Here is a 27802-nt window from a genome sequence, read left to right on the forward strand (position 1 = left end):
GGGAAGATCTTCAGAGTAAGATCTTGGCGTCATTAGCAGAGGTAAGATAGATAACACTGACAGTTTCTGCACTGAAACTGATCGTAGATAGAGGACACATTTGAAATTACTTCTCATAATATCTTTTGGTTAATATAATTTTGTTCCCATCAGGATTTTTCTTCTTTCAAGAGTGAAAATGGGCGATTATGAGGTGATCATTTTCACTGGCAATGTCTCCAATGCCTCCACTTTTAACAAGATCTACATTAAGCTAGTCGGCACAGATGGAGAGAGTGAACGCACACACCTGTGGAGCTGTGTGCCATCTTTCTACAGGGGAGCAGTAAGTATGATACTCAGTTACTTTTTTTATATATATAAACTCAATTCACAATAACAGTCACCTCCAGGTAGTCTCTATTTTAAGGTAAAGAGCATACGACATTAGAGAAAGCCACAACAAACAGATAATCTGCTATGAGCAATATAAAGGCAGTAGGAAATCAACTCCCTTATAGAAGTTAAAAGTCTTCCAGAAGAAGCAAGTTCAGGGAGAGGCAGCCATCTGGAAGTAAGTTATTACTTGGAAGTAAGGTCAAAGAAAAGAGAGCATAGGGAGAGTGGATGGAACACAAACTGTGGGAGACAAGACAAAACCTGAGAGAGCTTAATAAATAGTGGTTTGATTACAGCCACCTTAAAAGTCTGTCGTACATAAACTCAACTACAGTTAGTCACATTCTGGAGTTTTTAATCAATTTGGCCATGTTATTCGAAACAAGGCTGTACTTTCCACAGTGGGAAGGGTGGTATCCTTCCTAATCAGATAAAATATTCTCCACAGGAAAATGGATGTTTAAATTTGTGCCATGGTTATATGAGATTACATCGTGATTTATAGCATTAAATACTCTGAAACTGAAATGTACATTTTAATTTTGCCTGTATAGTAACTGCACTGTGATTACTAGGAGGTAAAGACGTATGATAAAATACAATTGTCAGTTTAATACATGCTGACCTATTGTACATTTTTCAAAGGTATATGCTACTTTTACTTCAGGTGTCACATTTTATTGTGTCCTGCCGAAAATCCCTTGGACATCTAGCACTGATAGAGCTAGAAAAAGAGAATCAGACGCTTGTCCCAAACATGGCTTGGTATCCTGCTAAGGTGGATGTGACGTCCCCTGAGGGAGGCAAATACAGCTTTCCTGTCTACCGCTGGATCACTAACAGCAAGCCGCACTACTTCAGAGAGGGAGCAGGTTTGTGTCAATGTTAGAAATGAATAAATTAAAAGCAAAAAATGATGTAGCTATTCATTTAGAAGAGATCATAAAGATTATAAAAATTAACTGAAAAATGACACATTAAGAAAGTCTTCTTTTTTTTCTGCCTGTCTTCTTTTTTCTTTTTTTTAAAAAATCTTTAAGAGAAATTTTATAGACAATAAAGAATTTGCTAATTGGATCTCCTCAGTGAGTGTTTGAGAGAATAGTTCCTGTCCACCACAAGACGGAGGAGCAAATCAGCAGCAAGTGTATTGCTCCTCCAGTTTTCCACCTGAAGACAGCGTTTACATTGCAATCTACCTTTGGTAGTTTTTTGGCCAGTATCTGTAACATTCCGGAGATTCCTCATTATTTTGACACGCCCACACACAAACTCAGTACACACTAAGTACACTACACGACAAAGTAAAAGTAAGAGTAAAAGTGCTGCAAGCACAGCAAAATTCTAGGAATAATGGATATAACTTATATTATAATTTATTATCAACTCTGACCACAAACATCTGGAGTTAATTGAAACAAAAACAAACAATATCATGAAAACCAGCAGGAACATCTGCAACTGGTAACCAGAACTAATGAAACAGACCAAGCAGGTAGATCAAATCCAAACCGTTCTGTCTTTTAAAAGAATTTTTACCTTGTGTGTGTTTTTTCTAGCTCTCACAGCAATTGAAGACAAGCACAGACTTCTTAGCCCGTACAGTCGGGAACAGGAGCTTCTGGAAAGACGCAAACTCTACAGGTAAGAGATGAGAGCATCATGAGAACCAATAGAATGAAGGCCTGAAATCCTTCTCCACCCCTGGCTCGATCAGTTGGATGTAAATTTGTGAAATACCAAGATAATTTAAACACTACATAATATCTGCTAGAATTTGATGTGCATGGTCGAAGCATAGATGTGCATATACAAACAATTAGTCAGTAATGCCATTTGTTTTCTGTACTATAATCCCTTTCCACTACACTTAAGTTATTTTGTTTTTGTATATTTTATATGTTTTGCCTTTATCTTCTTTTCCAGCTGGGACAAGCAGGGCATCTCCCACCTGAAGGCAGACAGTGTTTTATCACTCCCCTATGACATCCGCTTCTCTTTGACTAAGACTGTGGAGATGGTCTACATTGGGGCCACAGGGTGAACCCCTCATGTCATATATATATACACATATATATATACATATATATATATACATATACATATATACATATATATATATGTATACATATAGATATACATACATATAGATATACATACAATACAATACTGTTACGTCTGGTTCAGTTTGGGTAAGAAGGAAAAACAGCCGAGTCCGTGTAGGTGACAAACATAGTGATTTTATTACACACTTCTAAGACAGAAGCATGGGAAGACAAGCGTACAGCCACAGATCTCCACAGAGTGGACCATTCCCCATCCTTATATAAACCCATGATGACATCACACAGTTAGACCTTACTGGAAATAATAACAGTCTCCCCATAGTCCAAAGTTCTCCTTATACAAACATCAGATGATACTTTAGAGAAAAACCAAGTGTGTGACATGTCAGGTTGTGCAGTTCTGTGAGCCTGTGTGTCCAACTAGAGAATGTCCTGACATGACCTCCCTGTGTAAATAAGGGTGAACGTGCGTGTTTACATAACTCTCTATGTGCATGTTCTGATGTAGGCCTGCAAATGAATTAGAACAAGGTCCTGCTAGACCCTCCAGTTATGGACGGTGAATACAATGCTGTGGATACCATTTGAGACTTGATTACAATGATGATAACCTGCATACATTAATCTTTACTCAGATTACCATAGATATAAAACAAAGATTATACTGTCATCAGATTCCACAATGGTAAATGATTAATGATTGATACTTCTAATTATAACTGTGATCATAAGAATACAAAATAAAATATCTCCTGGTCACATTCCTCCTCTTTGGGCTGGCTTGCCAGCCCAACTCACACCAGGATTTGTCTCCAAACCAAACAAACACGTTATGACACTTATCAACCCCAACACCTCCGTTGTTTTCCAATTTTCCCACAACCCAGCTGTTCTTTTTAGCTTCAGACTCGAGTTTCAGCCTGTCACGCTTCAGGCCCCTTTACCACCTCCTCTTGGAGTGAAGAAACGCCCTCGGATTCTTCTTTCTTCGACTTCCGGGGTTAGACCACGCTTCAGTCGTTACACAGATCTCGTTGGTCTCTGGTGTTCCTAGCTTTTGCCAACCCCTTCCTGGTTATCGCTGTGGTTATGGGATCCATCTTCTCAAGGAGCCCCAAGGCCATGACACTTGACCCCAGTTGCTGTGAAGGGTCCCCATATCTCCGTGTCCCCGTCTGGTGTCTGTTCCCTTCTCTGCAAGAGACAGAAAGCCAACACCTCTCCTGCGCTGGCTCTCCTAACCTAATGTTGTTGACTTTGTTTATTCCAATCCTATGCCATGCTTATGTGTGTAAGCGTGCATGCACTTAACCCTCTGCACGTGAAGTCAATAGCTCCAATATATCAATCCGATCCGTTGTCGGATGAAGCTTTTGACCTTCACAGACTAAGTGCCAGCTCCTTATAAGCACATTTGCAATGTGTGTATAAAAATGAACAACAGACCTCAAACAAATTGGGCATTCTTAATTCCAACTTAAGTGTAGTACTCAGTTTCTGATCATCTAATTATGCTTCTCACTGGTCCCCTAAATTGTCTAAAAACCTTTAATTTGCCATACCTAAATCATTAAAACACAAACCAAATGATAGACCCCCTATATAGCTTTTGCCTTTATGAGCACACTTCAATAATGAGCAACAACCTGCAATCTGTACCAAAAATCTTCATGGTCACACCTGCAATTAAAGATCAAATGCACTTTATACCTGTTTTAATTCTTCCTTATATAGAACCTCCTCAGTTTCAGGTTAGTTGCGATTAGTCTCAATTAATCGTTCTAGTTGTATTTTGCAATTCAGCTAAAAAGCAAACCTGTTAAAGCAAACAGCTTATTTACAACCACCTGCAAATCATAAGAGTAATAAAAGATTCAGCACAACAGACAAGTATCATGTTCCGGTTTCTCCAATCATTAAACCACTATTATTGCCGCAATTTGCTTTATTCACCCTTTGGGCAATGTTACTCCAAGAGAGAGAGCCCCCTAATGGCCAGTTAGTGGGCTCTAGGTTAAACTGTCCCCAAATTTGTTATTTGTTATCATTACTTGTTTTCATGTCACTTGTCTGTTTTCTACTGCACCCTTCTCACCAAAGCAAAGCAAACATTAGCAGCATATTGACCGTAGTCAGCCATCCACATCCCATAGATGCTATAAAAACATTTCCTGTAAAAGAATCACACATAAATTCATCCACCCTCTTGTTCTATCTCGGTGGAGGTTAACCTTAAGTCGTAGTCAAGTCTTATCAGCTTTTACCAGTCAGTCCGTTTGTTTTATTTCCAGTCTTTCATCCATTCATTCATTCATCCATTTTTTCTTTCTTTGCTGATAGTGGAAACCATCGCCGCATTTAGATTTCCGCCCTCAGCAAAATGAGCTCATTTCAAAAAGAAAAAGAAGAACTTGAGATCGGATTACCTCGCTGAATCCTTTTTTGGGCAGGGACTCTCATTTTCTAATTGTCCCCATAAGTGGTTTCCTCCAGAGCCAATTTCAATGCGGAGAAACTCACTTACAACAATTTTCTCGCCGACGTGTAATGCTTGTAATGCTTTCCGATGTGCAGATCTGCTTAAAGAAAAGATTCACAAACAAAAATCAGTGCACTGTCCAAAATATAAAACAAAATAAAATAAAAGATAACAAAAACAAAAATACCAACGCCCGGGTCTTAGGACTTGTCACTGAATATCCCTCCCATCAATAAAAATACCCACCTAAACCTACACAGAGTCAAATCAACACCACCTCAACCTTTTCCTATTCCTAAACCTATATGTTTTGCGTTCGTGAAACAAAATAGAACCGTTTCCATATTAAGTAATTTGAGCTCTTGAAATGTTTTAATTCTCTTAATTCTGCCAGTTTATTTCAACACTTATTCAATGACTTTTATTCAACTGCTACTTGGTCACTCAAATTTTACCTGTTCAAATTGCCTAGGGTTCAACAAAGTCTAGATCCCCGTTATCATGAAACTTGAACGGGTGTACGATGATTTACTTACAGTAATTAAGAATCATCACTCAACCTAGCTCTACTACTGGCACTGCGTGACTTTTCTCACACTGGAAACCAGAATTTAGTACAGAACTTTAATACCTCAAGCAATCGTGCTCAAGGGCTGCCCCCCCCTTTCTCTTCTTCTTTGTCCGTGTGTTCCTCCTTTTATTAAATCTCCATCACAATGATGTGGCGCTCTGAAATAAAACTCACACTGTTAATTCATCGTTTTCACTCTGCACCACTGCTCAGGCTGTTTTCTTTTCTTTTTGGTGTACAGTAAACAATTGAGTCGAGGCCTTAAGCCCCAGATATCTCGCACAGGCATCGTTTTCATAACCAAACCTCTCCGGACTCTGCTCCCCAGACCACACAAATGCCCTCTGGGCTTATTATTGTAACAGATTCTGTATTTGACTTTGTTGTGTGCAGCATTGAGCCTTTGTCAGTAAAGCATTCTTCATTGCAGCAGCTGGAGCATTGTGTGTCACTTCTTAGTGAATTAAATCAACATTTTGATTTTGGTGCATGGGTGTGTATCAGTTTTCACTCACTCAACGAGTGCATAAGTGTTCATGTGTGTGTTTCTCTTCATTCTAAGTCGGCGGATGGAGAAGTGTGTGTTTGTGTGTTTGTATTCATCACCTTCCTGCTCTGTTGTTTGGGTAAACCAGCGGCCTGAAGCATGCCCTGAGGTCCTGCCCTCCTCTTTGGGTCTGTTTGCATCCGTTGTTGCAGCTGCCTGCATCTTCTCCTTGTAACTTGACCCTTTTGCTTCTGTAGCTCCTTCAGGGCTTGCTCCTGCTGTTGGAGCTTTGCGTCAAGTCTGACGACCTCCTGCTCCAGCAAGCTTCCGCCTGATTTCAAGTCCTGTACGTGAAACTCCACGTCTGACTGATGAGTTCAACTAGCAACCAGCTCCTCCGGAGCCGTGCTCAGTTTCTGCTCCGATGCCTTGAGCTCTTACTGAAGGCAAAAACCTCAGAGTCTTTTCCTTCCACGTCAGATTGGAGTCTGTTTATGTTGTCCTTACTTTGCTCCACGGCCTTCTGCAGCTCTGCTGTTCGGCTCTTCTCAGAGGTCAGCATTCTTTTGCTCACCCTCCCTTTTCCTCCGGGCTTAATGTGCGTCTCGTCACAGCTTTGTCAGCTGACGCTTTAGCGTTCTCCATCTCCGCTGCATGAGATTGTTTTCTGCAGCACTGTTGACATCCTCAAGTTGTTGTTGTGAGTCCAGCTGCTGTGGCCTTCAGGGGTCAAAGGGTCAAAGATGGTCGCGGAGAGGGCAACGATGGTAGAGGGGAGGGTAGGAGTCCAGGTCAGCTTCGGCTTTCAGAAAAAACAAAAACAAAACAAAACAGGCGAACAGGAAAATGATGTTGTGCTGGCTGTGTTGTGTTGGCTGTGTTATCCCCCCTTTTTTTGTTTTTTCTCACCATATAATCAACTTTTAACCCCCCAAGTTGACAGGACAACCCAGGTACGTGTTAAAATTCTTAAGATCCTGTTTAGAAACCTAAAACGGAATTTTCTACCATTCAGTAGTCATTTGTCTTAAACAATCAACAAAAACATGTCCCAATTTAACCACTAAATTTGTCGTATCCTCACTTATTCATCAGACCAGTGTCTTTGTCTTTTGGCGTTAAGTTGTACTTAACAGGTGTATGTTAAGTGTCGCTACTTTAATCTTGCATGTACGTGCACATGTATGTAAGCTGTTTCTTCATTGCATGTATGGGTGCGTCTGTATATGGGTTAATTTAACTTTTTCTCAAATGAGGCATTTCTCTAACACGCACATGTGTCTGTTCCTCACACTTCTCATACCTTTCTCTGGTTGTGTGTGGTTTTATTTGTTTCAGTCATTTACCAGGAACATCTTTTCCTTTTTTCCATGTCTTCCGCCAGAGGTTAACACTGGTGAGATTCAGGGACACAGCACCCAGAGCAGTTCAGCGAGAAAAACCTGCCTAAAACTACATTCTCTCTTTTTTTTTCTTTTTGTTTTCCGGGAGGGGTGGGGACAACTCTGGTGTCCAGCCGTGAATTTTTAGCCAAAGCTTGGCCTGTCTTCTGCTGCCGTACTCAGGTTTCCAGGTTAAGAAAAAACACCTGTATGAAGACACTAAACATACATTTAGTATTTGTATAAACATAACTGCCTAAATTATTGAAGTCTTGAGGAGGGTAGATTTAACTCTTTACTAACTTTAAACCCCACAAGTAAAAATTTCATATGTTCTTGACTGCAAACACAAAAACTGCTTGATGTTATTACTAATCATTTTCCTCCACAACACTCCAAATCCTGTTCTCTCTTGTGTCCAGCAGGGGAATAAGGTGACCTCTACTCCCACTGCTTCCCCAGTCAGAGACAATATCTCACTCACACTTCCACACTTTATTGTTTTCCCTTTTTCTTGACTATTATTATTTCACAGAAAATCAACTGACCTACTTCTCCTCTTCTGTCATGCAGAAAGTCACACACACACAGCACTCGGCCCCCACCTTGTCTTTCTCTCACAGACACACCTACACACACACACACACTCTAATCGTCCTTTCACAACAAAACTTCACAAACGTCTAATACAACAGTTTTAAGCACGCAAAGCCAGCGAAAATTCACTCTCACATTCACTTCCCTAACAACTACAAAGTTCTCACATACAAAAATAATCCAGACAATCTACCATGCACCGTTTTCCCTCCTCATACGAGAGGCTCAACCAACTTTTTTTTTTTTTAAAAGACTTTATATACACAACATCAAATGAAGCACAGATCTCTGCCTTTTCCAGGTAAAGAAGAAATACGACCCAACTAAAAAATCTCCCAGCAATCACACAAAGTTCTCAAATTTTGTCAAGATATTTATCCCCGCACTCCTACCTTACGGGAGTTTTACACAAGGGATCATTACTCCTTGAATCCTATTAAACCATAGTCACATTAGGAAATCACAAACACAAGACTACAAGGTTTAGTTTATTTAATATACTGAAATCTTTTAACCATACTTCTGAGACCCCCTTTCACCTAACAAAGAGAAGCTCAGAAGGACAGAAATGGAGAAATAGGGAGATGAAACCAAGGGCCGCAGCTGTACACACACACACTCCGCTCGTACTCGCGCGTCTGCCCGCTACTGCGCAGCACCACACAACCCCTCCTTTCTCCTAAGGAGAAATACACACACACACACTCTGGATCCACACAGAAGAAATTCAACAACACAAGACAGTTTATACACTTTACACTTTTAAACGCACAGACACACGGGTAATTTATATACAATATACACACGGGCCCACATAGACGTCCTATGCTAGAAGAGGTTACACCTAACTTTTTGACTAATTTAAAAGCACCTATAGCCCAGGCCTAGCCTTGCTGGTCAATACACACCTCGGGAACGCCCTCCCGATAGCGCTCGAATTCCTAAGAAAACACCATATGCCAGAACAACTTTATCTCACTTCTCTATTTCTCTGCTGGTGTTCCTAAATTTTTGACTAATTTAAAAGCATCTTTCAGCCCAGAGCCTAGCTCTTGCTTATCAATTACACGTCTCAAGTACGCCGCCTTGAAAAACGGTCAAATTACTAAATTCTACTTACTTTTAAAACTACTTCCCCGCCAGGAAAACACGGAGCTCCACCGGCCACGTGACACCTCACAGTTCACGCTTTCGGCTTTACTTAAAGCTCAGTGTGCCCAACGTTTAGATAGGATGCAGCCAGGTCTAACCTTCTTAATCAATCAATGCAGTAGAAGGCAATCACTCATAGATTACCTGGCCAATTAACCGGGAGTCCCAAGTCCCCAGCGGGAGGCCAAAACCGGGCTAGAACCTAACCACGCGTCCGGGATCAGGTGTCAGCGCCACCTGCTGAACAAACTGCATTCTTAGAGAGCCTAGCTTCTCAGTCCTAAACGAATTTACTTTTTTTAAAAGCCTCACGGTGAGCTCTCAGCCCCCCCGTTTAATTATCTGAAGCCCGAGACCGTCTCTGCTACCCTATTAAAACCAAATTATCCCTACACTACCGATTGACTGGCTGGCATTCCCAGTCAACCCACATTTAACCTCTTAAACCGTATCTATTTGTTTCCACACACCTTAAACCGTATTAACTTAAACACATAACTTCTTAACTCAAAATTCACCCCCAAAATAAACAGCAATGAATTTAGTCAGACTACTATGCCCTATTTTAAAACTAATTACACAAGATCACTATGGACCAACGCCAGAAGCCCAGACCGAGTGAATATTATTTAATTAAATTTAGTTTTAACTTCCAATATAGCGCCTTTGGATAAAAATCAACAGGTGGCACTCACCTTTTCTTATGTCGCCTGGCGTCACTCAGATAGGCTGCTGGCCCCCGCCCCTGTTTGTCACCCACACGATAGCTGCAAGCTCCCCTCTCCCCCAACCGGAGTTTCGGCACCAAGTTGTTACGTCTGGTTCAGTTTGGGTAAGAAGGAAAAACAGCCGAGTCCGTGTAGGTGACAAACATAGTGATTTTATTACACACTTCTAAGACAGAAGCATGGGAAGACAAGCGTACAGCCACAGATCTCCACAGAGTGGACCATTCCCCATCCTTATATAAACCCATGATGACATCACACAGTTAGACCTTACTGGAAATAATAACAGTCTCCCCATAGTCCAAAGTTCTCCTTATACAAACATCAGATGATACTTTAGAGAAAAACCAAGTGTGTGACATGTCAGGTTGTGCAGTTCTGTGAGCCTGTGTGTCCAACTAGAGAATGTCCTGACATGACCTCCCTGTGTAAATAAGGGTGAACGTGCGTGTTTACATAACTCTCTATGTGCATGTTCTGATGTAGGCCTGCAAATGAATTAGAACAAGGTCCTGCTAGACCCTCCAGTTATGGACGGTGAATACAATGCTGTGGATACCATTTGAGACTTGATTACAATGATGATAACCTGCATACATTAATCTTTACTCAGATTACCATAGATATAAAACAAAGATTATACTGTCATCAGATTCCACAATGGTAAATGATTAATGATTGATACTTCTAATTATAACTGTGATCATAAGAATACAAAATAAAATATCTCCTGGTCACAATACATACATACATATATATATATATATATTTATAAAACACCCAGCACGCCCCTGCGGGCGGTTTATCCTTCAAGCTCGGGTCCTCAGAGGCCTGGGAGCTTGAGGGTCCTGCGCAGTATCTTAGCTGTTCCCAGCCCTGCGCTCTTCTGGACAGAGATCTCCGATGTTATTCCCGGGATCTGCTGGAGCCACTCGCCTAGCTTGGGAGTCACCGCACCTAGTGCTCCGATTACCACGGGGACCACCGTTACCTTCACCCTCCACATCCTCTCGAGCTCTTCTCTGAGCCCTTGGTATTTCTCCAGCTTCTCGTGTTCCTTCTTTCTGATGTTGCTGTCATTCGGAACCGCTACATCGATCACTACGGCCGTCTTCTTCTGTTTATCTACCACCACTATGTCCGGTTGGTTAGCCACCACCATTTTGTCCGTCTGTATCTGGAAGTCCCACAGCATCTTAGCTCGGTCATTCTCCACCACCCTTGGGGGCATCTCCCATTTTGACCTCGGGACTTCCAGGTTATACTCGGCACAGATGTTCCTGTACACTATGCCGGCCACTTGGTTATGGCGTTCCATGTATGCCTTGCCTGCTAGCATCTTGCACCCTGCTGTTATGTGATGGATTGTCTCTGGGGCATCTTTACACAGCCTGCACCTGGGGTCTTGCCTGGTGTGATAGACCCCAGCCTCTATGGATCTTGTACTCAGAGCTTGTTCTTGTGCTGCCATGATTAGTGCCTCTGTGCTGTCTTTCAGTCCAGCTTTGTCCAGCCACTGGTAGGATTTCTGGATATCAGCCACCCCCTCTATCTGCCGGTGGTACATACCGTGCAGGGGCCTGTCCTTCCATGATGGTTCCTCGTCTCCCTCCTCTTTGTTGGGTTTCTGCTGCCTGAGGTATTCACTGAGCACTCGGTCAGTTGGGGCCATCTTGCCAATGTATTCTTGGATGTTCGTTGTCTCATCCTGGACTGTGGTGCTGACACTCACCAGTCCCCGGCCCCCTTCCTATGTCAGTGGCTTCTATCTCCTCCTTTGGCCAGCCTATTACCCCAGCAGGGTACCTGATCACGGGTAGGGCGTACGTGTTGATGGCCCGGATCTTGTTCTTACCATTCAGCTGACTCCTCAGGACTTGCCTGACCCTCTGCAGGTACTTGGTGGTTGCAGCTTTTCTAGCGGCCTCTTCATGGTTCCCATTCGCCTGCGGGATCCCCAGGTACTTGTAACTGTCCTCTATGTCTGCAATGTTGCCTTCTGGTAGTTCAATCCCCTCAGTTCTGACTACCTTCCCTCTCTTTGTTACCATCCGACTACACTTCTCCAGTCCGAACGACATTCCAATGTCATTGCTGTATAGCCTGGTAGTGTGGATCAGTGAATCGATGTCTCGTTCACTCTTGGCATACAGCTTGATGTCATCCATGTACAGGAGGTGGCTGACAACTGCTCCGTTCTGTAGTCAGTATCCGTAGCCAGTCTTGTTAATGATCTCACTGAGGGGGTTCAGGCCTATGCAGAACAGCAGTGGGGACAGAGCATCTCCTTGGTAGATCCCGCACTTGATGGTGACTTGTGCTATGGGCTTGGAGTTGGCCTCTAGTGTTGTACGCCACATCCCCATTGAGTTCCTGATGAAGGCTCATTGATCTTGTACAATTCTAGGCATTCCAGTATCCAGCTGTGGGGCATTGAGTCATAGGCCTTCTTGTAATCAATCCAGGCAGTGCACAGGTTGGTCAGTCTGGTCTTGCAGTCTCGGCTGACTGTTCTGTCTACCAGTAGCTGGTGTTTTGCGCCTCTGGTATTCTTGCCAATTCCTTTCTGTGTCCCGCTCATGTATTGACCCATGTGCCTGTTCATCTTAGCTGATATGATGCCTGACAGGAGCTTCCATGTAGTACTGAGGCAGGTTATTGGTCGGTAGTTGGAGGGGACCGGTCCCTTCTTGGGGTCCTTGGGGATCAGGACCGTCCGACCTTCGGTTAGCCATTCCGGGTGTCTCTCGTTAACTAGCAGCTGGTTCATTTGTGCTGCCAGACGCTCGTGGAGTGCAGTCAGCTTCTTTAGCCAGTAGGCGTGAACCATGTCGGGCCCTGGTGCTGTCCAACTCTTCATACTGGAGACCCTTTCTTGGATATCTGCCACTGTGATGGTTACTGGACCCTGTTCGGGGAGGTCGCTGTGGTCTGCCCTCAGATCCACTAGCCACTGAGCATTGCCGTTATGGGTTGCGTCCTTCTCCCATATGCTCTTCCAGTATTGCTCGGTCTCCAGCCTGGGTGGTGCTGTTCTCTTATTATTATTGTTCCCTTGCCACTGAGAGTACACCTTTGCTGGTTCTGTGGAGAACAGCTGGTTTATTCTCCTGCCTTCTATCTCTCTGGTGTACCTCCTCAAGCGGCTGGCCAAGGCTGTGAGTCTTTGCTTGGCAGTTTCCAAGGCCTCAGGTATGGACAGCTTGCTGTATTTCTTATGCACCTTCTTTGTCGCACCTTTCTGCAACTCCGTTAGTTGGCAAACCTCCCTCCGTGCTACTTTGATCTTGCCCTCTAGCCTCCTTCTCCATGGAGGGTACTGCCCCTTGTGGCTGTTCATCTTGTAGCCAAGCATCTCACTGATCACTGCTGCCGTATTGTAGATCAGCTTGTTAGTGTCGGTAATCGTGGTTGTAGGTATTGTCCGTAGTGCTGCATTAACATCATCTAGCAGACCTTCTGAGGGTACTTCACTTAATCTTGGTAACCGGCTACGGGGGATCCAGGTTTCAAGCTTGGCCATGATCCTATCTTTCAGGTCAGTTCCTCTCGCACTTAACGTGCAATCCTTCTCCTATTGCACTTGGGGCTATGTACCCAATCTCGGGTGGGGGTGATGATATCGCCCCCCTGACCTGGCGTCCTGACTCCTCCTTGCCATAGCATTTGTGTTGTACCTCGTCAATCTCTAGCTGTGAGAGCAGTCCCTTCTTTCAAATGTTGGAACACTGAGCTACTAGTTGTTTCGCCGTCATTGTGGATGTTGGGTATCGAAGAATCCATCCTATTCATGTAGCCCCTTCCGCCGGGGTTACTTGCGTAGTAGCATTCCAACAATGCCCTGTTATATATTTATATATATATATATATATATATATACATATATATATATATATATATATATATATACATATATATATATATATATATATATATATATATATATATATATATATATATATATATATATATGATTCTAATCATCTGAAAAAGCTACTGTGTTTTTTTTCTAGACTGGGAAGGCTGGGACTGATGGGAATGCTTCAGTCTAACAAGTTTAATTGTATAGAGGATATTAAACAACTATTAAATGTCCACAAAACTCAGGTTTCAGGTAATGAACAATCATTAGACCATATTATATAATGTATAATAGCACATAAAGTAACATAGAATAAGTCATATTATTAGGACTCTGGCATTTATGTCCATGACATGATGAATTTTACTTTCCTGTTTTTTGCCTGCGGTCAAATTTTATGATATTAACAGTGGTTGAGAAGGATTGTAAAGCATTTTAAACACAGAGAAGTAAAATTATGTTTTATTTCTAGAATACGTCTCTAAACACTGGAAGGAAGATGCATTCTTTGGCTATCAGTTTCTAAATGGTACCAATCCCATTTTGATCCAACGCTGTACACAACTGCCCAATAACTTATCTGTCACGGATGAAACGGTTTTCCCTGATGGTCAGCATAATTTGGCAGAAGAAATGGAGGTTTATTTAATTTAAATTTCTATTAAATAAAGTTGACTGATATCTGGTTGCTCTTATTTGTATGTTGGTGAGGTATTTGTATTGGCAAATTTTACTTTACAGTTGTAATACCCAGACTAGCATGGGGTCAAATAATTTGTCATTCCTTCTGAAATTTCAAACAGAAGGGTAACATCTTCCTGTGTGACTACAAGATTTTGGATGAAGTGGAGTCAAACACCATCAATGGGAATAAACAGTTCTTGATGGCCCCGCTTGTCCTACTTTGGAAAAACAATGCTGATCAGTTAATGCCAGTTGCTATTCAGGTGAGCTTAGAACTCAGACATTAATAACGTAAATTAACTGGTTCTTATATAGCACTTTTCAAGCCTACCTGAGCACTCAAATTGCTTTAGACAATGTGCATCTATTGTATATGGATTTTGTTTATCTTTTTCCTTCTGCATAGAGATTAGCTCTTGCTAAACCAATCCCTGTTGTTGTTGCCAATGTCTGTGCCAGAAAAAAGTTCTCAGTAGCTTTAGCTAGGGAATGAAATTAATAAGAATTTATTCCAATTCCAATATCAATATCACTCGTGGATTCCATTCATTATCAATTCTCTTATTGATTGTCTATCCGGTCTTTAAGGCTGACGTCATTAGCCGCGTCTGGGCCCAAACTCCGCTGCAGGTTCCTAAGTCAAAAGATCTCTGCAGCATTACTGAGAGTTTAAAAACTGTCTAAATTCATTCATCTTTAATAAAATGATCAGTGTTGCTGTTTTACCAGGTGCAATGATTAAGTTTAACATCCAGGCATCCATGAAAACTGAATTATTTATGAAATTTAACTGAAGTCAAAGTTAGCAGGGAGTTAGCTCGCTAGCTTCCATTTAAATATAATACACCATGTTCTGAATGAGAGACTTCTGAAAAAATTAAAACGTTACAGCTCTGCTATCACTCCCAACATAAATGAAGACAGAAAACTAAACAGCAGTGGCGTTTGTAGGATTACAGAACTTGGACTAGCAGGTATATAATGATGTGCTGCATGATCGCTAGCGACACAGCTATGTTAGCATAACATTAGCATGGCAGGATGCTGTAAACGGACCAAACTTCAGTCAGGGGAACAAGTGAGATAATCCATCCACAAAACAAGGTTAGTCATTAATATACTGCTGCATGGGCTGTGCTGTAGTTACATCGTAAGGTTTTAAAAAACTGAGCTTTAAAATGATTAGCGGAAATAAAAATAGAGAGAGGCCGACAGTGATCACTGACTGTTTTTAGGGGCTTGTTGAGATGAAATAGAACAAGATACCAAGCATTAAAATATGTTAAAAGCACAATAGCCCTATTAAAAGCAGAGTACTTTTGGACCGGAAGCAGGATTCAGCACATCATCGCTTAAAGGCTGGATAGATTCTGGTTGGCTCAGCTTTGAGAATAACCACTATCTCTAAGCAGCATATCAAGGAATGTCTCAGGAATAGGGATGGGTACCGGTATCGGTTCTGACATAAATGGTAGTAACCAGACCGAAAAGCAGCGCACATTTCGGTGCTTTATTTCGGTGCTTTTTTTTCCTGAGATGTCATACACTTTGAATTCTAGCCAATCATTTTACGTTTCCGAGGATAGTAGGCGGGTCCAGGTACGTACGTTATTTTAGAGCGGAGCTACAGATTAAAAATGCCCAAGGCAAGCGGTCAAAAGTCTGGCTGTACTTCACAGCAAAATATGCAAACTCAGCAGCCTGCAACAAGTGCTTTAAGGTGATACTGTGATACTGTCAAAGGAGGTAACACCTCAAATCCGATGAAACACCTGGCGACGCATAGCGTTTTTTTTAAAGCCGAAAAATGCGCCGTATTTGATAGCGTGCTGCGAGACCTCACACCGAGCGCATCTACTGCACCCGAAGAGGAGAGTCCTGGCCCCTAGCCCTGCCAGTGTAGCAAAAATGATGACGGATGATAATGGCAGCAGCAGCCATTCTTCTCTGCGTGAGTAGCTTAATGTTGTTCGTGTGTAATTTATGCTGAGTAGGCTAACCACATTATTAAATGAATGCATATAAGGTGAACTAGCAAACACAGTCGTAGTTACATGCAGCTGACTTCTTGTTTGATGGCAGATACTCCCTTCACCCTGGCCAAAAAGGCTAAAATGACCAAAGAAAAAGTGGAAAACAGTTAAACATGAGAGGTTTTTGGACAAAGTTTGTGTTTTTTCCATTGTTTAAGCACTGCTTCCAGCCAAGAGTGATACCATATATGCCCCATAGCTGCAGAAAAGGCTAACATTGTTATCTTTTTACAAAAAAAACCAGCTGAACATGAGAGGTTTTTGGACCAATTTTGTGTTCTCCATTCTTTAAGCACCGGTTTGAGCACCGTTTAAGCACCGGCACCGTTTCAAAAGTACCGGTTTGGCACCGATATCGGATAAAACCTAAACGATACCCATCCCTACTCAGGAATATCATCTAACAATATCAAACTGAAGTTAAAATCTCATACACCTACACTAATCCTATCCTAATGAGGAGTCACATGTGATCTTTCTCTTAATATTTAGATATGAACAAAACGCCAACAACACAAAGCAAAGATAAAAACAGCAGACAGAAACTTAAAACAATCACAACAAGATCATACAAGATTCTCAAAATTCTCATCTTGTCAATTTAGCTATTGGGATTTATCTGTTAGCTTGTAGCATGGGAGCCAATGCAGCAGGGTCACACAAGACCGGCATCAAAGGTGATGGCAGAGATTTGTGGAGTGACTCTGCACATATTGCGATCTGTCTGTCCTTTCTTGGCCACCTGCCTCATTCAACCTAAAGAAAGTGCCAACCTCCAAATGTGGCGGTACTGGTAAGCGGTGTCTTCTGGACTCGAAGGTCCCCACATGCAACAACCTGTCACTGGCACTCTTTCTTTTTAAGTGATTTTAAACTCTGGTGCTGAATTTAATTGACAGTTCCCATATGGAAAAGATATATATAAATCTTATAAAGTTTGTATCTGTCTTGTGTGAAACTTGTATGAAAAGCATACAAGAGTAAAAACAGATATAAGATCCCTTGAAAAATTATATAATGAAACTTGTATGTTTTGGATACTTACTAAAACAATGTATGAAAGTAATGAGAAAGTGGCCACTTTCATGAGTAAATCATGTAAGCCTTAAATGATTTACTCATGAAAGTGGCCACTTTCATGAGTAAATCACATATAAGTTTTTACTATTTCTTTTCCGTATGGGTTAGCTTATGAAACAACTCAGTACGGAGGTTTGGCCCTTGAGGCTCCTGTGGAAATAACTGCCAGTTACTCCCCACCATCATCATCACAGGGTTTTTGATCAGCACGTTCTGTTTGTCACACTTCTTACAATTCACCATCCCTTCAGCCCCAAATTGGGTCCTTAAACCTGACTTAGAGACTGCAGATTTATCTTTAGTTCCCTAGTAATATTTTGACACAAACAGCAATGGCTCCTTCCTCCACATGACCCCTAAGACTCTCGGCTACTAGTCTCTCCCCTTTCAATTATCTATAAATTACATTACAAGGGCGAAGAGACTGAAATCACAGTTCCCTCCATGCCTTAACACCTACATCACAGCCAGAGGATACGAAGGCAGACTTTTCTGTGACGTAGAATCATTGATTTGCCAACCAGGGAAAAGGAGGACTGGTACGATCCAGCGTGGATGGGGTTTACCTACCGCTTTCTGTTTTGCTTTTCAGGAACAGTTGGGCAGCTGGGTGTGACTGTGGTGTACATGGTTTCTCTGGCACAACTAGGGCCATTTGGTTCTGTCAACCTAGTGTATTTAAGTAGCAACGAGGCAGATATCCTACGCCTGATTGTTGTCTCTGCTCTGGTGGTTTTGTTGTGACTTGAATTTTGGGAAAGTGTCAATCTGCAGTTTCTACTTTTGCTTTTCGGCAGTCCTCCTTCCAGCTTGCCAGTTTTCCCAGGATCTTTCAGAAGGATATCAGCCATGACCCTTCTCCACTTTCATCAGACTGTCCTGCCACCGTAAATCCTGCACTGTGTGCTGCTTACCTGAACACCTCTATGCCTCTCACACACCACTACTCTTACCTTTATTCCTCTCTGCCTCAGCCACCTTTCCTCAAACTCCTCACACAAGACCTTTTTAACTTGACAAATAATCTCTACTCACCTTTAAATTCTTTCATTCAGTATCCAAATCTTTTCCTAGTCATGTGCTTTCCAGTCAGTCACTAACTGCCATTTCTCTGTCTCCCTGGATTATCAAAGATCCTCGGTCTGTTTCTTTCCTGCGCCTTTAATCGTTATTTTTACAGTAAATAAAGCTTTTCATTGCAGTTTGTGTTTGAGTTGGTCTGCTCAACATCTATAAAAGTGTTTGATGGTTAGCAGTTCGTAATGATTAAAAAAAAGGTAGTATAAGTAAGAAAACACATTTATTCCTTCTCCTGCAGCTGAAGCAGAAACCAACAAAGGACAACCCGATTTTTTATCCTAGTGATTCTGAGTACGACTGGTTGTTGGCCAAGACGTTTGTGAGAAGTGCAAACTTCAACCTTTATGAACTAAATGCTCATCTGCTGCGCACTCATCTGCTGGCTGAGGTTTTTGCAGTGTCACTGCTCCGCAACCTTCCAATGGTGCATCCACTGTACAAGGTATGTAAAGTTGATTAATTGTTTCGAAGATTTAACACAATGGTAAATGGTACAGAAAGCAACAAAACTTGTGACTTTGATGTTAGCCATTTACATATATGTTATACAGCAGAATTAAACATTTGAATATAAAACATCAGACAAGAAAGGAAAAAGTAGTCTTCTTACAAATGAACTTCTCTGCTTCCCTCAGCTTCTCATACCTCACACTCGCTACACTTTGAACATCAACTTCTTAGCTCAGATGCTTCTGATATCTAAAGGAGGAACTTTTGCTAAGGTATAAACAAACAAAAAGGACAAACAAATGTTCTTTTTGACCAACATGTATTTTTTTGCCACTAAGATTTGACTGTTTCCTAGTTTACATCTTCTGGTGGAGAGGGTGCCCTCACAATCCTGAGAAGATCACTGACCTCACTGACCTACAGCTCCCTCTGTATCCCAGATGATATTGAGGAACGTGGACTGAAAGATGTGCCAAACTTCTACTACAGGGATGATGGACTCCAGCTTTGGGAAATCATCAACAGGTTCTATTACCACTTTGTCTGACACAACATACAGAATAACTTCAATTTATTTCGAAGTTCACCTAGGCCATTCTTCACACCCTGGTAAATTTAGTAATGTACTTTCAGATGCTTGCCGAAACAAAAACAAAATTCTTCCAGATGGCTTCCCAGTTATTATTTTAAATGAAAGAATAAATGAATGAAGCCTTTATTTGTGACATGCAGTTGCCTGCAGTGAAACTGACCCTTCTGACCATACATATATTACACAAACATCACATTGCGGAGACAGGTCAGAATAGATAGCATTTAAAAAGAACAGTGAAAATTCACAACATCAGGGACAGGAGGAGAAAAAAAGGACTCTACTCAGACTCACCTCCACTAGGAGAGCAGTTTAAGGACAGCAAAACAAAAACAACTCAGTGTCTGTGTCCGTTACATGAGTATGTGTGTGAGTGTATCCCGTGTTCACCCCATGCTTTATATTGTACAGCAGACCCTACAATAATAGATACAGAGAAAAACCCAACAATCATATGACCCCCTATGAGCAAGCACTTTGGCGACAGTGGGAAGGAAAAACTCCCTTTTAACAGGAAGAAACCTCCCACAGAACCAGGCTCAGGGAGGGGCGGCCATCTGCTGCGATCGGTTTGGGTGAGAGAAAGAGAAAAAAAGAAGGAGAAAGAAGATCAAGTCTCCAGTGGACCCAGGTGGCCTTGAAGGTCAGACAGAAAGTTCAGACAACAATCTTGTTATTAGTAGTGGTGCAACAGATCAAAAATCTCACGGTTCGGATCGGATTACGGTTTCAAGTCACGGATCGGATCAATTTTCAGATCGGCAAAAAAAAGAAAAAAATGAATTTAAAAAAAAAAATTTCTTATTAACTTAGTTAAATATTTTTTGCCTATTAAAAACATTCAACACAAGACTCATTCCACGCAATTATATAAAAACAAATTAAGGTGCAATACAAGGCAGTACAGGACTTTGTATCTACCACTCCGCTGTGATATAATCAGTGGTCACGGTCACGTAGCTTTCCGTTGACCTGGAGGTCCACCCATTTGTAGTTGGGCAACAGAAGATGTCTGTGACAGTTCAGCCATAACTTTAAACTTTTCCTGCTCGTAAATGCCTGGGTACAATCTTGTCACTGAAGTGGACGCGCAACGGGATATCATAGCGTGGCTCAAGCACATTCGTCATAGTTTAAACCCCTTGTTTAGCACAAGGGAATACGGCCTCCCGTCTGCAGCTAAACACTCCAGTAGCTTTTGTAATAGCTTTAGCCCAGTCGGATTGGGCAGCAAAGGGCTGCTTAAATGCCGCAAACTCCTCTGCTCCTCCACTTGGACCACTAACACTGGCCATAATTATCACTTGACAGACTGACGACGTGAACCATACACTTTTTTTCCTTCTTTTTCGAATCTTCGGATCACCTGCGTACAGAACTGTGGATTGGGATCAACCTTTATCCATTGCACCATTAGTTATTAGTGAAGAATTTTGTTGTTCCAGTCAACTTCAACCTTGGCAGGTCTCTATCTGTTGCCAGTGGGATAGCCGCATGAGTGAAGATGGTGGTTGTTTGTGTTTAGTGCGAACAACTGCATCCAGTTTTTAGAGCTGGTCTAATGTCTGTCACTGGTGACTAAATCTCTCAATTCCTATTGCAGAGCCGTGAGCTTCTCCAAGATCTTGCCCATATGCGTTCAATAAACACAGTCTGAGTACTCACAGCTCCACTCATCGTCTATCTTGTCGGCCAGCCTGGTGGGATTTTGAACAGCTGTGGCTGCTTCTTGTTCTTCGATAAGCTAGGTCCGAGCCAGATCCAATCACCCAGAACTCTGTTATCGAGGTTCCGAATTGGTAGATCTCATTCAATGTCCTCCATCGATAATGTCGCTAAATACACAACACAACCGGCCATAGAGTATCACACAGCAAACGTCTCTGCAGGCCAATTGGGCTCTCCTGAGCCCAGGCTTTTTGTCGAGAAGAGGATGTCAGTTCCGTTACGGGAGCAGTTGATTAAATCCATAATTCTTTAGATTTTAACCCTCTCGAGGCAGGCGTTGCCGATTTGCAACAGTTAAAAACTAACAACCTGATTACCCAACATACATATTTTATATTTATTTTATCTGTTATGCATTATAGCTTTTTAAATGTGTTTTAGAAACCATCAATGGAAGTAGGAACATGTTTGAATGTGTCTCCATTTGGCCAAAGGTTGGTGAAGTCAACACTTGCCTTCTACTACAAGACTGATGCTGAGGTCCAAGAAGACACAGAACTGCAGAACTGGATTAAAGAAATTTTTCAGTATGGATTTCTTTCACAGGAAACCACAGGTGGTTCATTGTTTATTATATTATATTTAATTTCTGTGTTGACATAATTCATAATTTATTCTGCCTATTCTGTCAGGAATTCCTCAAGAATTTAGCACTATGGATGAGATGGTCAAGTTTGTCACCATGGTGATCTTCACTTGCTCTGCCCAGCACTCAGCTGTCAACTCTGGACAGGTGAAGCATTTTAATATATCCTGATTATCAGTGATGATGTTCACATCAGATTTTCTCAGTTCTCTCTGCATGGATCACTTTTGCATAGATAAATCCACTAAAATTTTGAGGTTTATGAAGGAGTTGATGCAACTCCATCAGCAGTGAATACAATACATTACTTAATGCTTATTGTATTCTATGATCATAATTGAACTTTACCTCGTGAACATGGAAGCAGAAATTACGTACAACTAATTCCAATCGGAATGCCATTTATTGTGCACTCATTCATGTACTACAGTGATGACCATTGTTGTAGGCCACAGCCCTCCTTTTAAGTCATAAGGTGATTCAAGTAGTTCATAATTTATCTTCCAATGTATTAAGAAATCTAAAAGTTGATAGAAAGTCATGCGAAGGATTTTAAATGTTTTTCAGTTTAATTCAATGGTAATTATAAAGGGCAGAATCATAACTCTCACTTCAAGGTGCTTTATATTGTATGTTAAAGACCAGTGTTGGGGTCCTTACTCAAAAGAAGTAATATATTATACAATACTTGTTGCTGCTCACTGCAGCATTGCATTTTTGTAATGCAAGTAACTATAACATTGAAACTGTAATCTAATTACAGTTTCTCAACTGAGACTGGGTGTACCAGTCCTAACCCAGCAGTCCTAAGTACAGTGTTTAAGACTGCCTGTACTGATAAACTTACACTTCATCTGCCTAATGGACAGAATTTTTTTTTAATAAAAAAGGTACGCTATACCTTCTAAGGATACTGCCTAAGAGAGGCATGTATAATGTAAAGAGTCCTAACATAAAACGCTATGAAACTCCATCATTAACAAATTCGAGTTACGTAAATATGATTCAAATCAGTATTTTTAATACCTAGAGCATGCTCTAATCACCATAATAAAATATTAGCCAGGCTGACAAAAAGTCAGAGCTCTTTTGAGCCAACCATCCCTTTAACGTTAACTAGTAATGACTTCATGAACTTCTTCACAAATAAAAATTACCAATAATCATCCCACAGATGTAATATTATCTACAGCTACTCTTAGTACCATTGATGTTAAGTTAGACTCTTTTTCTCCAATTGATCTTTCTGAGTTAACTTCAATAATTACTTCCTCCAAACCATCAATGTGTCTTTTAGACCCCATTCCTACAAAACTGCTCAAAGAAGTCCTGCCATCAATTAATTCTTCGATCTTAAATATGATCAACCTATCTCTAATAATCGGCTATGTACCACAGGCCTTCAAGGTGGCTGTAGTTAAACCTTTACTTAAAAAGCCATCTCTAGACCCAGCAGTCGTAGCTAATTATAGGCCAATCTCGAACCTTCCTTTCATATCAAAAATCCTTGAAAGAGTAGTTGTCAAACAGCTAACAGATCATCTGCAGAGGAATGGTTTATTTGAAGAGTTTCAGTCAGGTTTCAGAGCTCATCACAGCACAGAAACAGCTTTAGTGAAGGTTACAAATTATCTTTTTATGGCCTCTGACAGTGGACTCATCTCTGTGGTTGTCCTGCTAGACCTTAGTGCAGCATTCGATACTGTTGACCATAATATCCTATTAGAGCGATTAGAACATGCTGTAGGTATTACAGGTACTGCACTGCAGTGGTTTGTATCATATCTATCTAATAGACTCCAATTTGTACATGTAAATGAAGAGTCCTCTTCACCCACTGAGGTTAATTATGGAGTTCCACAGGGTTCGGTGCTAGGACCAATTCTGTTTACATTATACATGCTTCCCTTAGGCAGCATCATTAGAAGACAGCATAAATTTTCACTGCTATGCAGATGACACCCAGCTCTATCTGTCCATGAAGCCAGATAACACACACCAATTAGTTAAACTGCAGGAATGTCTTAAAGACATAAAGACCTTTCTGCTTCTTAATTCAGATAAAACTGAGGTTATTGTACTCGGCCCTGAAAATCTTAGAAATATGGTATCTAACCAGATTCTTACTCTGGGTGGCATTACCTTGGCCTCCAGTATCACTGTGAGGAACCTTGGAGTCATTTTTGACCAGGACATGTCCTTCAATGCACATATTAAACAAATATGTAAGACTGCGTTCTTCCATTTGCGCAACATCTCTAAAGTTAGAAATATCCTGTCTCACAGTGACGCTGAAAAACTAGTTCATGCATTTATTACTTCCAGGCTGGACGACTGCAATTCATTATTATCAGGATGTCCAAAAAACTCACTGAAAAGCCTTCAGCTAATCCAAAATGGTGCAGCAAGAGTCCTGACAGGGACTAGAAAGAGAGAGCATAAGCATATTTCTCCTGTTTTGGCTTCCCTTCATTGGCTTCCTGTTAAATCCAGAATTGAATTCAAAATCCTGCTCCTCACATACAAGGTCTTAGATAATCAGGCCCCATCTTATCTTAATGACCTTGTAGTACCATATCACCCTATTAGAGCACTTCGCTCTTGCTCTGCAGGCCTACTTGTTGTTCCTAGAGTATTTAAAAGTAGAATGGGAGGGAGAGCCTTCCGTTTTCAGGCCCCTCTTCTGTGGAACCAGCTTCCAGTTTGGATTCGGGAGACAGACACTATCTCTACTTTCAAGATTAGGCTTAAAACTTTCCTTTTTGCTAAAGCATATAGTTAGGGCTGGACCAGGTGACCCTGAATCCTCCCTTAGTTATGCTCCAATAGACGTAGGCTGCCGGGAATTCACATGATGCATTGAGTTTTTCCTTTCCAGTCACCTTTCTCACTCACTATGTGTTAACAGACCTCTCTGCATTGACTCATATCTGTTATTAATCTCTGTCTCACTTCCACAGCATGTCTTTTATCCTGTCTTCCTTCTCTCACCCCAATTGGTCGCAGCAGATGGCCGCCCCTCCCTGAGCCTGGTTCTGCCGGAGGTTTCTTCCTGTTAAAAGGGAGTTTTTCCTTCCCACTGTCGCCAAAGTGCTTGCTCATAGGGGGTCATATGATTGTTGGGTTTTTCTCTGTATCTATGAAGCGCCTTGAGGCAACTTTTGTTGTGATTTGGCGCTATATAAATGAAATTGAATTGAATTGAATTGAATTACAGTCAGCAGCATCAAACACTAAATTGTAGCCTGGTAGAAAAAGCAAAGAAAAGAGTCTGTCTTTAAGTTGTTTTTTTAAAAACTTAGAATTCACTGCAGTCCATGGGCTTATGGTGTTATAGACACTAGATATTTGAGCAAATCAGCAAAGAATTATTTATTTACTAAGATTTCATTAAGTTCAAGATCAGGACTTTTTTCACAGTGAGTAATTCAAATCACCCAGCCACCAACATGTTACTCACTAACCTTGTGCAGTGGATATAAAAATATGTTCTCTTGGCTAAAATGTGATCAGTTTTCAGTACAGTGGTCCCTCACTGTAGTGCGGTTCACCTTTTGCGGCCTTGTTGTCGCAGATTTTTTATTTATTTATTTTTGGTGCAATATTAAATGCTTTTTTTAAGTGCAATATTAAGTGCATTGTGGTCTGGGTCCTGATTGTCTGTAGACTATTGTCAGTAAATCTCGTGCTGTGTCTCCTATCCAGTACAGAATCCATTCAGCTTGTCAAATATAATCACTAACACTGTGACTCTGAAGTGCTGTACTGTTTGTTTGTAAGTTTTCTCCCCAACAATGTCGACGAGACATTTTGCACCATCAAAGGCACCTGTGGTAGCACCCAAAAGGCAGAGAAAGATGCTAATCATTGCACAAAAAGTTGGACTTCCGCACTTGCTAAAGGAAGGTAGAAGTTAACGTATTTTTCAGCCCATTATGCTGGGCATACACTGTGCAATTTTGGGCTCATTTTGATTTTTCAGTTGTGCGACCGTTTTGGTGATTGGAAACCTGAGTTTCGCCTTCATCGTGTGTCATGCATCGTGTAGTATACGTGGGGTAACGAGATTAACACCTCATGACCAGCTCCCGATCATCAATCGCTTCGTCGTAAGAAAATCAAACCAGTTTGAAATCCTGTCAGCCGTCGTGAGGGTGTCACCACAGCCTCTCACACTGCGGACGCGCAAACACAGAAATGAAAGTGAAAAAACGAAGTAGCACAGCAGTGCAGCGTGTGATCTGGACATAAGCGATGGAGGCACAACTTGTAGAACTTTGGCAAGCGCATCCGAGCCTTTTAGATTTGGCCTCACAAAATTATCACGACTACAACAACCGTGAAAATAGTTGGATTTACATTGCTGCTCAATCACAGCTGCCTGATCAATGTTTTTCATTAGCAATTTAGCAAAGTTGATGGTGGTGGTGCGTGTCTGTGTGAGTGAAAGACAGAGAGGGAGAGCGAGGGACAGATTATCTGTTATAACCTTCATTTTATGGACGCACAGTGTGAGCACTCAGGTCACATCAGGGCATCGGGCTGTATAGTGTGAGACCCTGCATCGTGACCTACGAACTTCTAACCCCTGTGAGTCAATCGTGCAGTTTGAGCAGAAGCTGAATAACGCGACTGAAAAAACTGCACAGCGTGTGATGTTACACTTGATGGATAAATCTGGATGTGAAACACCTTAGAAATCATGTGGAATATTTGGTACATTTGGATCCAAAGGTTAATGCTATCAGACCTAAAAACTATCTCTCAAAGCCTATAAATAATGTATCAATTACTTCACCAATGCAGTACGATTTTGGTGGCTGGATGCCCAACAGTCCTACTACCATGGAACTTCCCCCACCAAAAGAAAAGGGGACAACAACTGAGAAAACGATACTGGACACATTCCCCAGTGTTAACACAACAGTGCATGCCATGTCCACAGTATGGCTACTCAGCAAGCAGTCCTCTGATAGTGTAAGTACTCACCAAAGATGTTATGTTTTATGTTGCTGTTTGTTTATTTTAATGTAAAATACATGAAAATTTTGCTAGAGTTACATATTTGATCAACGTGATAGTGGAACCAAAACTAAATGTACCATTGATCTCATCAGATTTTTCTTGGCAACTACCCAGAGAAGCATTTTACTGAGAGGTTTCCTCTCCTGAAGATAAAAGAATTTCAAGAAGAGCTCAAAAAGCTGAGTGCAGACATCAAAGCTAGAAACTCAAGGTTGGACTTGCCGTACACATACATGGATCCAGAGGTGGTTGAAAACAGTGTATCTATTTGAATGAATATTGAAAGGCATCTTCTCCTTCAGCTTCATATTAATTTAACGGGGTAGGGGGAAGAGTGTGTGTCCAGATTTAAACTTTTTCCACTGATTTAACTTTTGTGTACATCATAATCTTAAAACTTCTTAATAGTGTATCGGTGATTATAACAAACAGGGAAACTGTAAGAATGAATGTAAAGGTGTTGCAGTCAGGAGGTTTTTATGAAGAGGGGGGTTTGTGTAGTCATGGCCTTTTTTGTCTCAAGATATGAATTATTTGATTTATATTTGTTCTTATTTCAGTGTGTATTGCATGTCTGTTGTGTAACAGTTACTGATCACTGAGTTTCTCCTTTCTCAAATTCTGATAATAAAAAAACTTAGCAAACAAAGCTTAATCCATATAAAATATTTACATTCCGTACAGATTAATAGAGTTTATGCATCTTAGGAATTGTGTGACAAGTGATGATAAAATACTGTGTAACTGCCGTGTTGTGATCACATGTTTAAACATTAAAGTCAAAGCTTGAAGCACCATGTTATCAATCTGTGTGACTTCAGTTATGACTGGATCCATTATGT

The 27802-nt window shown here is 41.2% G+C and overlaps 1 protein-coding gene and 1 long non-coding RNA gene across 2 annotated transcripts; one reads left to right on the top strand and one right to left on the bottom strand.

Annotated features, from left to right (window-relative positions):
* On the top strand, nt 1–27750 carry LOC146680696 (polyunsaturated fatty acid lipoxygenase ALOX15B-like). Its single transcript, XM_085449735.1, has 15 exons — nt 1–41; nt 154–325; nt 1046–1250; nt 1938–2022; nt 2305–2418; nt 13854–13954; nt 14175–14341; nt 14506–14649; nt 18818–19021; nt 19215–19301; nt 19385–19554; nt 21784–21905; nt 21982–22082; nt 26742–26912; nt 27053–27750. Exons 2-15 carry the CDS (start codon nt 179–181, stop codon nt 27230–27232), a joined length of 1998 nt encoding a protein of 665 aa, XP_085305861.1. The 5' UTR covers nt 1–41; nt 154–178; the 3' UTR covers nt 27233–27750.
* LOC146680697 (uncharacterized) lies at nt 2599–10575 on the bottom strand. Its single transcript, XR_014918263.1, has 2 exons — nt 4125–10575; nt 2599–4090 (listed from the first exon to the last, which is right to left on the bottom strand). It is a non-coding gene; the product is annotated as an uncharacterized LOC146680697 (long non-coding RNA).
* Nucleotides 27751–27802: the final 52 nt, after the last annotated feature.

This window comes from Copadichromis virginalis, linkage group LG23 (genome assembly GCF_057382275.1).
Source record: "Copadichromis virginalis isolate Kocher_CV1m ecotype Utaka linkage group LG23, C_Virginalis_male_GT1.1, whole genome shotgun sequence".
In the NCBI taxonomy this organism is placed as follows: domain Eukaryota; kingdom Metazoa; phylum Chordata; class Actinopteri; order Cichliformes; family Cichlidae; genus Copadichromis; species Copadichromis virginalis.

Excerpts from the sequence above, each read along its gene's own strand:
- LOC146680696 (XM_085449735.1), top strand. The coding sequence starts at position 179 with ATGGGCGATTATGAGGTGATCATTTTCACTGGCAATGTCTCCAATGCC. Across the intron at positions 1,251-1,937 it reads CTACTTCAGAGAGGGAGCAG|CTCTCACAGCAATTGAAGAC; the intron begins GTTTGTGTCAAT and ends TGTTTTTTCTAG. Across the intron at positions 19,022-19,214 it reads TGGTGCATCCACTGTACAAG|CTTCTCATACCTCACACTCG; the intron begins GTATGTAAAGTT and ends TGCTTCCCTCAG.